At 43.0% G+C, this 17479-nt stretch overlaps 2 protein-coding genes across 4 annotated transcripts; both read right to left on the reverse strand.

The window, feature by feature from the left end:
• Positions 1-232: 232 nt before the first annotated feature.
• Positions 233-12701, reverse strand: tasorb (transcription activation suppressor b). 2 transcript variants are annotated; one of them, XM_046395806.1, is made up of 23 exons: positions 12272-12701; positions 10488-10633; positions 10285-10377; positions 10130-10202; positions 9689-9780; positions 9459-9593; positions 9209-9333; positions 9037-9068; positions 8730-8835; positions 8382-8485; positions 8044-8153; positions 7546-7618; positions 7355-7429; positions 6218-7063; positions 5369-5670; positions 5161-5263; positions 4163-5064; positions 3517-3639; positions 3061-3220; positions 2863-2971; positions 2558-2736; positions 2224-2358; positions 233-2002 (listed from the first exon to the last, which is right to left on the reverse strand). In XM_046395806.1, the coding sequence occupies exons 1-23, from the start codon at positions 12552-12554 to the stop codon at positions 759-761; spliced, it is 5550 nt and encodes a 1849-aa protein (XP_046251762.1). In that variant the 5' UTR covers positions 12555-12701; the 3' UTR covers positions 233-758. The 2 variants fall into 2 exon arrangements, with proteins under 2 accessions (XP_046251762.1, XP_046251761.1); XM_046395805.1 differs by having other exon boundaries at positions 233-2005.
• Positions 12702-13498: 797 nt separating this feature from the next.
• asb14b (ankyrin repeat and SOCS box containing 14b) lies at positions 13499-17040 on the reverse strand. Of its 2 annotated transcripts, XM_046395807.1 has the most exons (10): positions 16964-17040; positions 16263-16425; positions 16131-16183; positions 15910-16041; positions 15672-15830; positions 15334-15579; positions 14786-14954; positions 14145-14679; positions 13879-14032; positions 13499-13772 (listed from the first exon to the last, which is right to left on the reverse strand). In XM_046395807.1, the coding sequence occupies exons 2-10, from the start codon at positions 16385-16387 to the stop codon at positions 13594-13596; spliced, it is 1752 nt and encodes a 583-aa protein (XP_046251763.1). In that variant the 5' UTR covers positions 16388-16425; positions 16964-17040; the 3' UTR covers positions 13499-13593. The 2 variants fall into 2 exon arrangements, with proteins under 2 accessions (XP_046251763.1, XP_046251764.1); XM_046395808.1 differs by lacking the exons at positions 13499-13772; positions 16964-17040 and having other exon boundaries at positions 13885-14032; positions 14140-14679; positions 16263-16404.
• Positions 17041-17479: the final 439 nt, after the last annotated feature.

Here is a 17479-nt window from a genome sequence, read left to right on the forward strand (position 1 = left end):
AGAAGGATTGTTTTTAACAAACTGATTTATCACCAAACAATCTTTAGTTTCTCACAGAAATCTGATATGTTGATTTGATCATTTTACTTCGGGCATGTTTTGTGTTCTCCACATTACGTTTATTTTTATCTGTTGCTATCTGGAGTATAAATTATCCATCTTCATGTTGCATATACAAATTGTAGGTAGATTAATACAATATGGAGTTTGAGTAAGAGGACAGTAAAACGGCTGTAATTTATATTTTTAATAGTTTGTATGACACTGTCACCAAACTGATCACACAAACAAGATTTGAAATGTTTCATTTTAATAGAATTTAGGACAACCAAATATGTAAAATAAAAAAGAAAACCAACAGCAAAAGTGAAATTTCATTCACTAGTTTTTTTGCTTTTTTTTTTTTCCTTAAAAAAATATCAGCCTTTCCCCTTGTTCACAAACCGTTTCAGATTCGGACAAACAGAACTAACATGATAAATTCCGGGTAGTTGGAAGGCCATAACATTTGTTGGCAAATATAAATATAGTGGTTTGAACAGGGTCTCAAATAGCTCACATGGAAAGAGTGTACATACGGTTTACACGACAGTAGGACACTCGGCACTGCCTGTATCAACTTTTATTAATGTAGAAAACCAGGTTCCTTATTTACTGATTTATGTCAATGTGTTTCACAAGGAAATATATACATTCAGCCAGTTCTAATACTCTCTTGTGTATGCCGTCACGTTGCCCCTCCGATCTCGAATGATTGTCTATTCTGGGGCATAACTGTGAGTGTATGAGTAGTCCGAGTAGTAATTCTGTGCCCCACCCCTGCTTGCTGGGTAACCCCAAGAGCAGGGTCCACCTCCAGTCCCACCCCCCCGATCATGTCCTCGTCCTGGCCGAGGCCATAGTCCTATTGTTGGGACTCCTCTCCCTCGATAACTCCCTGCAGAACCAGGACCTGTAACACCCCGCATAGGCCCATGATCCATCTGTCCAGGGATGCCAGCTATACTACCATAGCCTGCACCACTCACTGGATGTGGAGATAGCTTAGGTCTGACTACTGAGCCCCCCCTGGTGGCCACTGCAGGAATACCAACAGTAGCTCCAAGGTCAGTGCAATTCACCTGAGTCCTGCCCCCCTGACAACCTGGGGTGCTGCCTCCGAGGGTTTCCCCAGTCTTAGGGAGCCCACTTGGGTCCACTGGGCCAGATGTGACCACAACTTGGCTGCTAGCAGTCTCACAAGTAGTGGTCCGTGTCCCCCATACACCATCTCCAGGTCCACTGAGCGTCCTGTCTTGTATGGGGGCCCCACTAGAATTTTTAGGAATGCCAGCCAGGTAACCTGGCTGGGCTGAGTCATTGTGGTCTGTGTACGGGAGAGAGGTGGTGTGTGGAGAATTCCCAGCAGCCCCAGCTCCTCCAGTGTCTGAGCCATATGTATGACCCAGCATCATGAGATGAGGTGGAGGTGGAGGTTTGACCTCCAAGGGGAGCGATGCCAGGTTGGCAAGAGGTCCTGGTGTGGGCAAGATAGGAGGGGTGGGAACTGCAACAGGGGCTGTGGCTGGGGGGCGGTATTCTGGTTCATGGGTGCTGCTGCAAGGTGAGGCAGGATAGGCTGGGGAGGCTGCATAACTAGAAGAGCCAGTGTAGGATGACCACGAGGCTGAAGGACACAGGAAGCTTTGGTGAGGATTCACAGGAAAACCTCCAGGCGACAAGCTGCCAATGTCTGAAGAGCCTATACCCATCTGGTTGGTAGCTTTGAACTGAGAGATGGCTGTTTTGAGAGCACTGTAGTCAGACAGCCTTGGGGTTCTTTCTGGAGTGACCTGCTGATCTGGAAGTGGAGGACGAAACTCCTCTGTATCTGGTGGAGGCGGTTGTGGAGGCTTCCTCTCCTCAACTTCCGGCTTCTGTTCTGAGGGCTCTGATATGGTGGGTGGCTCACCATCATCAGAGTCTAATGACATGTCCTCCTCTTCCACACACTCATCATTCACTACTGGGAGAGCAGGAGAGGGCAGCAAAGCATGAAGATATTATCAAACACACGTGCTACAGATGTATCAACAGCAACAAACACTGCTGTGGAAAAAAGACATCTTAAACTGGTGAGATAACTTTAACTTTATGACAATTTAACAAAGAAATATCACTACAGCAGAGTGACATGAAATCCAATGTGTTTTGGTGTGTAGTCCTGCTGTTGACACTACCCACCAGTAGAGGGAGGCGTGGGAAGCTCATTCTGACTGATGGAACCAATCAGACTGTGGAAACCGCTCATAACGTCATCAATGCTCCCTATCACTATTCCATTTCTGGAGTACTGTAGGAACATCTCAAAGGGCCTCTCTGTAAAAACACAACATGCAAAACATTTTATTCAATTAGGCATAAAGGAAAATGCATCACAAATTCAAAACAACACATAACCTCAACACATAAATCAGAGTCAATCAAAATCAGAATTCTTTTATTTATCCCCGAGGGGAAATTCAAAATACATAAAACTGCCATTTTTAGCCAGTGAAGAGATGGATGATGATGATACCTGTGAGGAAGATAAGGTGCCGCTGCTGTGTGTGCTGAGCTTGGAGCTTAATCAAGCAGTCCAGGTCCGGAGCCTGACGCGACTGGGTGTCACACTCGTGATAAGGCAGGAACTCCACTAGGTGTTTCTTCTGATAGGCTGTAAGAAGGTTCAACAGCCCCATGGCGTTTGTGTTTAACCTTTAAGAGAGCAGCAAAAGTAGTAGATCCATACAGTGCCCAGATGTTCATTCACAGCTCAAGTCAAGATGCTGAGGATAATTTCCATTACTACTATTTTGGGGGAGCTTCTATTGAGATACTGACCTCCCCAGTTCTTTAAGCTTCTTCTGGGACTTGCAGTGCACCTTCCACTGCCAGGGGTGTTCAGGGGTGCTTTGTTCCTCCAAGAACTTAAGCAGCCCCTGCAAACGATCTGGACAAAACAAGCAACGAAAGTGCCGTATTAACTGATACCACAGTGAAGTCGGACAGATCCCACAAAAAAAAACAGGAAAAACTTACCCTGTGTGATAAGGTCAGGGTTGAGGACAAACTCATCAGACACTATGAAACCTCCGGACACAAACAGCTCATTATATGTGTGGTTCTTGACATCGTCCAGACTGTCGACTCCAGCAAAGCTCACTGAAGGCAACTTCTTCAAAGACACCAGAGCTGGGATCTGCAGGATAAAAAGACATGATTTTTAATCTTCTTTTTACAAAGAGAATTCCTATACTACTTAACACTGGTGACATGAAAAATTTATAAATACACACAAATACATTGTGATTGTGTGTATGTATCTAGATATACATATATCTATATAGATAGTGTTATTCAAATAACTCAACCAGATTAATAAGAATGTATAAATTCAGTAGGTAAACCATTATTTCTGTTGGAACACTGTCTGCACTGGCTGGTGCCGAGCCATTTGTACTACAGAGATGAAAGGGTTGAGAGCAGGCGATGTACCTTGTGCACATGTGCGGCGATGTCCTCGTTCCGAATGATGATGAGTAGTTTATCTAAACTGCTGCTGTTTTCTAAAAATGTCTGCGGGCTGCACTCGCTGTTACCAAGACTTTTCAAGTACTCCTTTGTGACAGACAGGAGAGACATAATTGTTAGAGACAGACAGATTAATGTGTCCGTCTCTTTACACATACAGAAAGAGCTGAGAACTGAGACATGCAGAGAGCTGTGGAGGCTGTTTTACTCCAATACAAACGTGTTAAATTTAGATGAATAATGTGAGGAAAAATAAATGTGTGAATAAGTAAAATCAGATGTAATGATAACACCTTCAAATATTTCTGTGAAATGATTCACAAAAAATGATTAAACAGTGGTTTTACTAATCCAGTTACAGTTTAGGTAGTTTATCTGATAAAATCTCCATTTCCAGCTTCTCAAATATGTTGATGTACGTATTTTTGAGTTTTGGGCTTTTAAAAGAACAAAAACAAGAATGTTGAAGACCTCGCCAAGGGGTTCTGAAAACTTGTCAGGAAAATTTTATTGACTAAACTATTAATTGTAAAAATCTAAAGTTGAACTGATCATATGATTAACATTTGTTGCTCTACTTTCAAGACCACAATGGAATCTTGTGCTGTACCTTGATCTCCTTGCAGACAGTGCTCTCCTCCCCCTCGTCCCCTGAATAGATGTAGAATTTAACTGTGTTCTTGGTGACATCCTTAAAGATCTCTACCAGGCTGCTGAATACTTCAGGCTTTAGCTGACCAATGAGGCTGCCAGCCAGCAGGCCAGACCCACTCCCAGAAGTTTGGCCTGGGTTTTGGGAGTTGGACTCTGGAGAGCTTGGAGTGACTTGAGAGGGAGAATAGATATCACCCACTAACTCTGTTGACTGGGCTTCCGTTTTAGCCTTGATAGATTCTTTGACAGCAACTGTTTTACCACTCTGAGAGGAAGTGGTGCCCTTTGACAGGGAGGACTCCGCTTTAGCTTTGGAAGCCTGAATGGGGGTGGGTGGTGGTGTTGTAAGATTAGATGTTGTTACTGGGGGAGGTGGTGAAGTGACCTTGGAGGGAGCAGGTGGGGATGGGATCAACTTGTCCATCTTCTCACACAGTGCTTTGACATGCCCCTGAATGGGGACAGGAGAAACATAGGGTACAACAAAGTCTGAGAAACAACTGTTTGGCAGCCAGCAGTGGCGTGGGGGCAACCGTGGGGGCAGCCGCGACGTATAGGAAATACGGTGAGTCTGCATGATGTTTTTAATGTCAGAAGTAAGACTGTGGATTTCCTGGTTGAGTATGGTGTCCAGGCTGATGGATGGCCTGAAGGGAACTTCTTCTATGACTGGTAACGTAGGTGGTGCAGCCACTTTTTTTATTTCCACACTTGCAGGTGTCTTCGGCTCTGGCAGGCTGTCTGGCACTGTCACGGCCTCTGGCACTGGCACCAGCTCAGGCTCTGGCTCGGGCTCAGGCTCAGGCTCAGGTTCGGGCTCGGGGTCGGGCTTTGGCTCAGGAAAAGGCTGTGCTTTGTCTGGACAAAAACAGACAGGAAACTTGTCAAAGTGATGCCCAGAACTAAATATGCCTATAAGGCTGAGGTCTGTGTGTACGGACTGCTCTGAGATACCTTCATTGGCAGGGTTAACCCAGGTTGGGTCATCCGAGGTGTGAGCTTGCTCTGGTGGGGAGCCTGAGCTGAGGGGACTACCAGGACTACAGTCCATGTCCTCCTAAACAGGGAAAATATCAGTTATTCTTAGGTCTACAAACACATTTAATACATTGTAAAATCTATTCCAAAATAACAACTTCGGAATCAGCTGTTCACATCTCACCTCTGTGTAGTTTGTTTGTGAAGCTGGCTCATTTTGTTTCCTATGATCTGGGTCAGGCTCCACCCTTCCTGAAGCCATTGATGGTTCACCGTGGTTTGACTGCACAGACACTGAACCCCGAGCCATGGCTTTGTTGAGAGTAGCCAAGAGGATTTTGAGAAGGCGTTGGGTTTCGTTGACTGCTGATGCGTTGGTGTTGCCCCGAGCCCTCAGGTCAGTGTCATAGATGCCCATGCTTTCCATCACTGCTGTCAAATTGTCCCTCTGTCCACCCTCATCTCCTGTCTCATCAGTTTGGGCTCCTAGCGAGATACACATAATTAATGAAAGGCATTTGCTAAATATGGTGTATTAGAGTGCTGGAATATCCTGAGCTCTTTCATAACTAAAGAGTTCATTATACAGGGAATGTGAAGAGAGACATGTATTCGCTACAGAAAATTTATCAGCTTTTAAAAGTTCAAAGGTGGAGCGGTACCATTATTGCAAAGAAAAGCACAATAAAGTCTGGAAAAAAAAAACATAACTCTGAATAATGTTAGCAATTGTTGCACTGACACATAGGAATATGCACAGATATCTAAATTTAGAGACTAAAAATAGATAGTTATTTTATTTTTATGCAGGCAAGACACTTGCTGCTTGGAAATAAGCCTCCAATGGATAGCAGTGTTCTTTCAATTTGCAGTGAAATTACCAAAAATTGATCAGACTGTGTTGTGAAGCTAACATAATATTCACTCTTGTGGAAGAATGTACTCTGAAGGCAGCAAGTGGAAATCCTTTAAAAATATAAATTAAATTACACTATTTAAGTCAAGCTACATGGACAGCTGCAGCCCCCCTCACCTCTACTGGGTTCCCCGTTGCTAAGTGAATCTGTGCGTTGGTGCTTGTTCACAGTCTCTCTCTCATCTTCCTCAAACTTTCTCTTCAGGCTGTTGGCATCCCAAGTACCGTCCTCTCCCTTTTCCTTCCCAGAATCCTTCACTAATGCTTTCTTATGAAGCTGGATGAGCTTAAGCAACTGTTTCATCTTGTCTTTATCATATTCATTCTGGGACAGCCGCAACCTCTGAGCGGGCTGAGGCTGGGACTCGGTGTGGGACTTGTGCTGCACCTGTGCCCCATTAGAATGGGTCAAACCTGGTCTCCGTCTGCTGCTGTCTGGGGGTGGCTTCTCCTGTGCTGGCCTCTCCTGTGCTGGTCTCTCTTGGGACAACCTTTCTGGCGGTCTCTCTGCCCTGTCTGAGCCCCTGTCTGAGCCACCCCAGTCAGAAACGGGGCTGTATTCCACTGGGGCCGGTGCAGGTGTGGGTATGGGTACAGGGTTCCGTATTTTTTCAATAAGGTCCTTCGCCTTGTTAAGAGGTAAAATGTAGTTGGCAGGGTTGTGGACATAAGCACGCAGCATTGATTCCATGTTGAATTTGGGTCTGGGCACTGGGAGAGGGTTGGTCCTATCGTCCACGTTATATTTATATTCAGGCAGAATGAATGGCCGCACCGTGCCTGAATCCATACGAGTTAGGTAATCAGTGGCCTGACGCTCCACCCCAGAGCTTAGGTCCTTGCCTGGGTTGGGACGTAACTTGAACAAGGCGTAGTGCAAAGCAGGGATGAAGGACTCCACGGAGGACAGGGTAGCAGGTTGGGCCTCCACTGTCAGAGGCTCCGGCTCAAACAGTCTCGATGCTACGACGGAGGGCACACATGTCAGTGTCATATAAAAGTTATCAGTGTGTACAGTTCATGTTTTTAAAAAGAAAGAGGAGTGTAGTAAAATCAAAAACAGGAGTAACAAGTATAACACCGAAACCTCTGAACTCTATTTTTTTTTTTTTTTTTGAAAGGACAAAAAACAACTTTGTCATATTTAAACATTCTCTGTTTGCAAATAAAATGTTCTAGTCAGGAGCTTCAAGCAGATGCTGCAACTGGAAACCACTCAGCAAAAGAGATGGATAAAAAGTGAATAATACTTACAATACTTGACAACCATCCTTGACTCCTGAAAGATGAATAATGCTTGTAGGTTCTTCTCCACCCGCCCCCGTCGCTCTAGAAAACAAACAGCAGCTTTTTTTTTAAAGCTGAACCCTCGCCCAGGGGAACTAGTAGGTGTTCAACTGACACTACAGAGACTTATAAGAGGAGAGTAAAAAGCTTTTTGACACCTTTGGACTCAACCATCTGAGCTGAGGACAGCAGAAAGAGAAACCCCCGGTCAAACAAGGACTTCACAAGCACCTGAATAAGAAGAGTAGACACCGCAGTCAGAAACACCAGGCTGGCAAATCAAATAATGAGAAGAATCATGATACCAGTCTGTTGTTGAACAGATTTGCACTTATTCCTTGTGAACGATTGTACTACATAAGCACGTTTATTGTATTTGTTTCTAGTTACTGAAAAAAACAAATGAAGAACCATGGGAGCCAGAATGACAGTTTGACATGTTTTTCCTACATCTTTTTCTTGTTAAAGAGGGAAAAGAACTGTTTTGGGGTTTTTGTCAAGAGATTTTTGTTTGAACTGCACATCCTGAATCTTTGAATTCAGATCAGCATGAAGTATATTGTGTTGACAAGCTGTGATTCAGTGAACTGATTCGGCATCGTTTGGGGATTTTCAAGCATGAGAACCTGGTAGGTAACAGCTACAGGGTGACTCACCATCCTGTCCCTCTCCAGTTTGTTGACCAGCGCTGCCAAGCTGCCGCTGGTTGGTTTGCCTTTTCCATCCACCACCTCAAAGAGGCTGCAGGACATCCCACACTTCATCACTGGGGACACAGAAAAGCAGGCTGGAATAAAAATCAGACCCACAACTCATCTATTTCTTTGTGCTCGGTTTTATCTAAAAAATAGAAACCTTTTCAACTGTTTTTGTAATACACAATGCAGCATATGCATTCAGAACAGCCTTGGAAACTGGACCTCACGTAATTCATCCCCAGGGTTCTTTTCTATGATTTAATTATGAGATACAGACATGTGTTGTTCAGACTGACCTTCCCGTGATACGCTGTAGGTGTCCCAAGAAAAGAGCACAGAGGGAATCTTTCGCTTCACCTGCTCCAGTTGCATGCCCCGATTCATCTCCAGCTTCTCAGGCCTGCAGGGAAGCACGTGGAGATTTATCAAGGAGCAGATCAAAACAAATTCAAGAAACTGTCCGTGTATTTCATATATGAATGACAACTTCCTCTTCAAACCACAGAAATATGTGCAGCATTGAGCATAAAAAAACTACATATGGCAAAAATTGTCTTTAATGATTAACAGAGGAAATTGTAGTAGCAGTGCTGATGTTTTCTAGCGATACACAAAATTATATGAGGGGTTAAAGGTTTACTCACAGTTTGAAAGGAAGGTAGGGGCGTGAGGGGGACCGTAAACACACTGGAAATAACTCCTGGCCCTTGTTCACTAGCGGACCACTCCACACAGTGTAGCAGCTCTTCCCTACAGCAGCAGCAACAGCACAGGTCAAAGGTCAGACATGATACCAAAAGAAGGCTCTAATTTCCCATAACTGCTGGTTATATCCCAGTTTACACAGACGTGACACTATTTCAAGACAACACAAAGAGAATTACTTGTTTCATTACCTATTTATCAAATATATATATATATATATATGTATATGATTAAAACATGCTTTACCTCTACTTCCTTCAGAGGGAATTGTATTAAACCTGTAAAGATGAGAAACAATAAGCTCATTTATAAACACAGAACACTGTGACATTTTACGTATGTTCATATGTCTTGCAAACCTCCACAATCGCCTGAAAGTACTTGATGAGTTTCACCATTTTCCCGCAGGAATATGTACCTGTGTGCAGTCATGGGAGCTGCTGCAGCCTCCTTTCCTTTGTACTGAAAGGAAACCACAGCGTAGGGGCACACGTGCCTCGGCCGTGCCTTGATCTCATCAAATGCAAACTCGAAAAAATATTGCTAAAAGATGACAAGAAAGAGGTATTAAAATATACAAATTCTGTCCAAGAAATAAAAGACCTTAAAGCATCACTTTGATAACAAAATATACATCTAAGAGCCAGTGAAAAAGAACCAGCTTTTACCTGTGTGAGCTCAAATGCCCTGTAAGACAGCAAAGACGTAACCCTATTGGCACTTTTGGACAAATGACCATCAAACTTGGGTGAAGGTTCTATAGCATTCTTAGGCATGTTCTCGTGGATGTGCTTTGTTCGGCCCTGAGAAACAAAACATACTCATGAGCTTGATGTGCCACAGGAATTTGAAATCTGTCAACATCACAAAATTAAAAAAAAGGGAATGGTAGCCATACCCTCATAACTTTAAAAATGATGATGTCTCCATACGAGCCCACTTCAAAGGGATTGATTTGTAACAAATCAGAATATTTGGAGAGATAAACACCTACAATGACAAAAGAACTGTGTCACAGGAAAAGTATCATGATCACACTTTACTAAAATGCATTTAAGGAATTAGTTTACACTCAAATCAAGAACATCAGGTTGATGACTTTCTGATACATTGAGATAAACTGCAGATAAAACTTGTAATCCTCAGTAGTGATCAACATTTAAGTGACATATTTTTGTGTTTATCACAGTCACCCCAAGCTGTTGATAAAGGCTGTTGACAACATTGAGTAAGCAACCAACAAAACATTACCAAGAGACCAGTAATCCAAAAACCACTCCTTCTACTATAATACAGTCTTCTTTTAGGTCAACAGCAACATGCAAGAGACATGACTTACCCACTGATGGATTTCCTAGTGTCGTAATTCTTGAGTGTCCAACTGACAGACCCTTCTCGCAGATCCACTGGAGCTGGACATACAAGAACACATACAAAGCTAAGAATCACGTAGAAAAGGCCCATCATACTGTATAAGTCATTTATCATTAATACCTTGGATTTGTCCGGATAAAGGAAGCAGAACGACTCAGTCAGTTCTTGTTCGGTTCGGCCCTCCTGCTTCATCTCTCTCCGCTTCTCAATAAACTGGCACACAAAGGGAGCGGATGGCAAATGAGACAAGACTGTTTGGACCTCCATCACCTCTTAGATACACAGCATTGGTGGTATGTATAGCTTTGAAGACTATGACCAACCTCCTTTTCCAGCAGTTCATTGTGTATAAGCCTAGCCTTGCAGTAGGAGAAGGTTCCTCGTGATGATGCGTCCAAGTAACATGAGGAGATGATCTTCACAAGGTCCTCGAACTCCCGGCTCTCAGGGAGCAGAAACTGGTACAAACCTGCATATACATTAAAGAATCTGAGAATTAGCATAGAGCATCTGCATGCATAAGCCTGCACATAGCACACACACAGAGGAGGGTCAGTGCAAAATGTTGCATGGCACACCAAAACATTAAGTCAGACTGCAGAAGATAACATTATCAAATCATCATCCACTTCTCACGTTTCCAGGGTTACATGGATGAATGTCTCATGTCTAAAACATATGTTTCTTCATTTCACAAGAACAGAATACAAATGCCCTGTGTTTAGTCCTCGGCTCAGGACTGAAGACGTATACAATTTGGCTGAGGATAAAATTAAGTGAACTGGGTGTCAGCAGGCAAACAATTCTTTGTGTATGTTTAGTACAGCTCAGTGGGGTTACAATGAACCTGCAACACCCACAGTGAAATTATTTCTTGTGTGGCTAAAGCCAGCTCATCGCAACAGGTTACTGATATGTGCTTTGGGACTTATTAGGTCTGGAAAAACACGCATCAAATACTGTAACTAGGTGGTCCTTACATCAACAATCTGTTGTACGGCTGAGTGCAGCTGTTTGTATTAGGTTTGTTATGTCAATCCAAACACATGCAAAGCAAAAGTGAGACTATCCATCTGACTGTGGACAACCTGGGTGGAGCATCATCAGCTCAGCACCATGCTGGTAGTAAAATCCCTTCTGGCAAAAGAATGAAGACTGGAGAAAGGCTAAGGAGTGAACACACAGTCAGGTCTGTCTCACAGTTAAGTTTCCAGCTTGGGCAGTGAGACTTCTTATACATTACATATGCAAGCATATGCAAGCTGCTGAGGGTGAAGTCAACCAAATACTACAAGCACAAGGGGGTGGGGGGGCAAAATGTTAGGTCCAGAAACTTCAAGCCAAACTTTGCATATATACAAATAACTGATGTATCACAGCAAGGTTTATGACAACAACTACCCACCTGCTGCCACTGTGTTAAGGATGTTAATGCCTTGTTGGAATATGATTGGGAGTATGGGCAATACTGTACTCTGAGGAACACTGAGGTGAGGTGTAAATGGGATGCTCTGTAATACCTGTCATGACATCAAGGTGGGACAGGGGGTGGGCAGCCCTACTTAGATTTCATTATACGTGTCATGGCACTGTGAAAACATTTTAAATAAACGAGTGGGATGGATAAATTCATGTCCTTCACTGAGGTCAATGAGACACCCACATGTTGTCAGGTGATGGCTGAATCGCACTGACAACAGCAGCACTATTCATTCGGACTACAGTCCCATGAAGAGGTGCAGAAAGCAAACAAGGTGGGCTTTCAAATGGACAATCCCCAAAGTGCAGCTTTCAGGTGCCTTCAAGGAAACTGAACTGTTAGCTGCCCGCTTCTCGCTGGATACTGGCTAACTTGGACACTTGAGCAGGACTACCAAAGCTGTGACTGCTGAGACAACGCACGCTGCATCAATCAAGACTACCCGTGCGTCTAAACCGTATGACGTTGCTTTAACTAAAACCCCAGAATGTCGGTGAACATTTTGTTAAACTCGCTAAACTAACGTTAGCGAGAACAGACAGCTAGCTAACAAGCTAGCAACATGCAGTAGTAGAATTATGAAAGACAGGACAGGCTGTGTTCAAAACTGCAGCGATATGGCACCACCTTTCCGTTCTCTTATCTTCCTTGGGATTTGAAAATTCGGTCTCTGGCCTGGCAAGGGAGAACTGCTAAAGCTCCGGGCGTCCGTCTGCACGCTCCTTCGCCGCTCAGTGGCTTCTTGTTCGGGCATTACACTGTCTCCACATCCAGGCTGATCGCCATTTTGGTTGGCTGTGGCCGAGGTGGCGGCTGAATTCTTCGGGGGTTCGCCACCCTCCAGCTGGAGATCGTCCGTCTCGGTACATTCTGAGCTCCTTTTCCCCACTGCGCTGGGGTTCAGGGCCATTTTCGGGCACCGTGCTCGTGATACGGGCAATGTAGTTCTAACGATTACGGCGCCGCTTCACACACACACTCCTTCTCACCCAGCCTCCGCCATTGTGAAAATGACGTACACGTTCTTCTCCACCACTGCAAAAAGCTGCCGTCACTATGTTTACATTCGAGGAAATCCGCGCCACCCAGCGGCGGAGAGATGTACTACCACATAATACTCATATAACTATAGGAGAATTTAGTTTTAGTTTCTGTTACTTTCTTCATTTTGGTATTTCTATAAAGAAATAAACTCAAGACCTTTGTTCACAATTGATTTACTAAAGCTCAAATCATTGGCTACTCCTCTTACCTATGGTGTTTATAAATCTTACATAAAAAAATTTACTGTAGTCATTGGAGCTGCAAAAAAGTGATACATACATACATCACAAGTGTGTTGCGAATATCTGACTGACTGGACGTAATTTCTCTACAGTTTAACATTTTAGTTTTGTATCGCTGTGCATCACTTTTAATTTCTATAATACCTTTTCCCACGGGTTAACCCTCAAACTGTAGATTGATGCTACCTGCAGAACCATCGCACTTTTGTAATACTTCATTGTACCATCAGATGGTGACAAAGAGGCATCATCTTCATCTCACCAATTATGTCTGTTTTTGTTTATATTGTAAACGTCTGAATTAAATACTGGTTTTGCTCTTTATTGCAGTTTTATAATCTAATCTTTTCTAATTATAATGTGAAATGTGAATTTGAGTGTGGAATAATAATAATAATAGCAATGCTAAGGATAATTAGAATATTTAGGACATATTTGCTACAACAAAGAGCACATGTGTACATCAGGCATTGACATGTCTCTTACCCTTTTAAAATAAAGAAATCAACAGTTCACACAATTTTGCACAAATATTGCAAGGCATAAAGTACACACAACAAACACATACTTGGGAAAACTACATGTACTTTCCAAAGCACACATTATCAAGGCAAACAGACAATGAATATGACAATGCTATCTTTAACAACTGTAAATGTGTTGTCACTGTGGGTTAATCATACTGCCTCTGCTGTAGACATCAAACTCTTTGTAGAGGAGGTAATCTTTCAGTCTGGAAGGAAGAGGAAGGAAGCTGATAAAAACTGGGGCTCTCAAGCGCAGGCAACTTAAATGTTCTCTTATCCTTAACCGACACAGGTGTTTCAGGCTCCGTGCATTTCCTGTAAGTAAATAAAGACTGTTAAGTCAAAGGATGCACATAAAGTCATCAATGCACTTTTGTGTAATTTAAAAAAATAGCTGAGGCAGGATCACAACAGGTCTTACTTTGAATGTGACAGATCTCCACCCACTGTTTCTGCTCCTCCAAGGTGTCCTTCAGTTTGGTGCAGAAGGAGACTTGGTCGGTGTAGTCGAGCATGATGCGCACCACCTGAGCGGATAAGTGCTTAAGCCATGACACTGTTATCACCTCACAGAACTAGAAAGAGAAAAACAAAACCAGAGCCTGAGATAATGTATTACTGTGTTCACAGAGGTGATCATTCATGTCTTCTTTAAACCATTTTTCTCTCAAACAAGCTTCACCTCACCACCATATCTTTTATGACTGAGGTCGTCCAAGGAGCGTAGTCATGGGAACTGTCACCATAGGGACAGTCAAAGCAACGCTTAACATCATATCCATGGTTAAGAATCATTCTCAGCATGACCTCGTCTTTCACGGCGTACTGCAGCGCTGAAGGGAAGTGAGTGGTGTTGACACGGGAGTAGTAGTTTACATTTGCCCCAGACCTCAGCAATGTGTTGATCAGTTCATAGTTGCCCTGTCTAAGAGCCACTTGCAAGCAGTTAATAGGATCCTGGTTCACCATTGCCCCAGCCTCTAACAGCAAGCGGGTGCACTGAAGATCATTGTTGGACACAGCAAAAAAGAGGGCAGACCTGCGTTCATCATCATAGTTGCGGCGAACCCTTGGGTGCAGCATGAAGTTTGGATCAAATCCAGCTTTGAGCAGCATGTCCACACAATGGGCATGTCCCCCGGCAGCTGCAGAATGGAGAGGACTCATCCCACTTTCCTTTACAGCATCCATTTTAGTCACTGGGATGAGAAGCTCCAGCGCCCTGTCAAAGAAGAGTCCTCATTTAAGAACATGACAGTGGTTCGTACTCTGTTTTCAAAAATGGGAAAGTTACATGTTAGAGCTGTTATAGCACAGATATTGCTCACAGTATGTGCCCATGGTAGGCCACACGGTGAATTGGCAGGTGCCCACTGTAAAGAGGTAGGTTGGGATCTGCTCCATGGTCCAGCAGCAAGGAGATAATGTCAGGGTTTCCTGATGCTGCTGCATCAAACAAGACAGAGCCTGACTCTGACTCACACCACACATGGGCTCCTACCAAATTAAAACACATATGATGAGAGTATATCTATTTAATAAACAATTCACTTGTAACAGTATGGAAAGATTAATCTGTTATAAAACTACGACACTTAACCACGCAGTCTTGTGTACAAATGGATTTTTTTTTCATATTGTATAACACTATTGCATCAAAAATTTTTGTTAAAGGTGTAATACGTGAGATAGTTAGTCAAGGACTGATGTTTGGGTTGGTGTGTTGGGGTGGCCACCAACCCAAAGCAACCCAAGCGGTATTTGACATCCTGTGAATGAGACTCAATCATTTGTCTTACATGTTGCACCCTTAAGTAATGGAACTCAGATACTTTTGAAAAGCATAGTGGAGGTTAAAACACCTTGTCGCTTATACCTTTCTGTAACAAGACTTCCACCACATTCAGATGTCCATTCTGTGCAGCCAGAGCCAGCGGGGTTTTCTTTTTGATGTCACATGCATTCGGGTTGGCATCAGATTCTAGGAGCAGATAGACAAAGTTCTCCAGACCTAGAAAGGCAGACTCGTGTAAAGCTGTCCTGTTTAGTGGTCCCGTTTGGTCTACTTTGGCATTGTAGCGAAGCAACAGAGTGGCCAAGTCATACTGGTCATTCAGAATGGCTAAAACAAGGAGAGAGAAGAATTTTTAAAAATTGCAATTATCTTCAGCTGTCTGTCAAATAAGGTAAATTTTGCATTCAGATGTCAGATACCTGCCACTAAAGGAGAATCCTGCTCATCATTCTGGAGGTCAGGGCTACAACCATTCTGTAACAGGAACGTGGCGTTCTCCCTGAGTCCATGAATCACAGCCAGAAACAGTGGTGTCTCACCTTTTAGAGTCCGACATTGGGCTGCACCTGGGGGTGATGCTGGAACCCAAACACAAAGCATCAGTCAACAGGCCAGAATTTACAAAGAGTCAAACATTCGAGTGGTCATTTTAATAACCTGAGAAGATAATCTCGAGAATCTTCTTTTTCTCTTGCACTGCAGCCTCATGCAGTGGAATCCATCCTCTTTCATCGACTCTGGACAGGGTCTCTGGTTGCACTACAATTCTGTTCAGTGCATCTTCATCACCTAAATATGAAGACATTATATCAGAACATATGGCGAGTTTCATTAGAACCTGCATTAGCTTGAACAGGTAATGAATTGCATCAGCTTACCCTCCCTGATTGCTTGGAAAATCTCATCAGGATTTTCACTGGGTTTCAGATCACTGTTGAAATAAAAATGATTCAAATGTTCGAGTTATACACACTGTGCAGATATGAAATACTCTGTGGTTAGAGATTAACCTTGGATTCAATCCTTTAAGCTTTCTATATTGAATCAGACTTTGTTCAATGATATATTGTGTGGCCTCATCTTCATCCAAGTCATCCTCTGACTGATAAAAGTCATCTTCTGTCTCTGTGTTCATTTGTTAGTCCAAACACGGTCAGTGCACAAGGGTTTACTCTGGGGAGACACAGCCATCAGGTAAACAAAATCATTAAATCTGGTAACTGAGAACTCACACACCATCTGCAGTCCTGACTACCAACAGGGAAAAGTGAACTACAGCACAATAAACACAGAAGTTGTTAAGCACAGTGGCTGCAGTCAGCCTTACTCTAGTTACTGAATAAGATATCAGAATTAGTTTAGCGACACTAATTTGCATTAAAACTATTCAATCTAGCGATTAATATGAACAGTTCTATTTCTTAAATTTCCAGGCACTTTGAGAGCAAATCTCCAGCAGATAACTTACAGAATTTCTTTCTCAGCATGACCAGAATAAATGCACAGAGAAGTTATTGATTTCTTAAAATATTAATTTAGGAAATGTCATAAATAAAACTTTAAAAACTACTTTTAATAGTATAACAAGTTCTAATAAACGACAGTTCAACAAGATAATCTGCAGCTACAAGCAATAAAGTGCAACAAGCAAACTCCACACTAATCAGTCTAGATTTTCTCTGGATGCAATATTTATTTGTCAGGTGTTTACCTTCAGTCAAATGGCTGCACTTTCGGTGGCTTTTACAGAGAGCCAGCAGGCTCTTCAGTTCTCCCATGTACTGCAGCTATTTATGTCCTCCCACTATAAATATCAGATCACGGGGTCTTCACAGCCAGCACCTAGCTCTGACCCACTGAGCACTGCAACAACTGTCACCATTTAGGTCATACGTACATGTGCTTGTAACATAGACGCCATTATTAAAACAAAAACACACTGTAGCGTACTTTGCTAGTAACAGCTGCCATGGACAGAAAGTAGTTTTTTGGACTTGGCGTTTTATCAATTTGTGCAAGTGTGAACATAGCATAATTAATTTGTACTTACTAGATAAATAATATGTATGTGTAATTTCCATTTGGCATACACTATATAGACAAAACTATTCAGACAGGAGCTGTTTTTCAGGGGTTGAACCCTTTACTTCCAGTGAAGGGAACTCTACAATGTTATCCTTCCAACTTTGTGGCAACAGTTTGGGGAAGGCCCTTATTAATGGCCTCC

The sequence above is a fragment of the Scatophagus argus genome, chromosome 8 (assembly GCF_020382885.2).
Source record: "Scatophagus argus isolate fScaArg1 chromosome 8, fScaArg1.pri, whole genome shotgun sequence".
NCBI lineage: Eukaryota > Metazoa > Chordata > Actinopteri > Scatophagidae > Scatophagus > Scatophagus argus.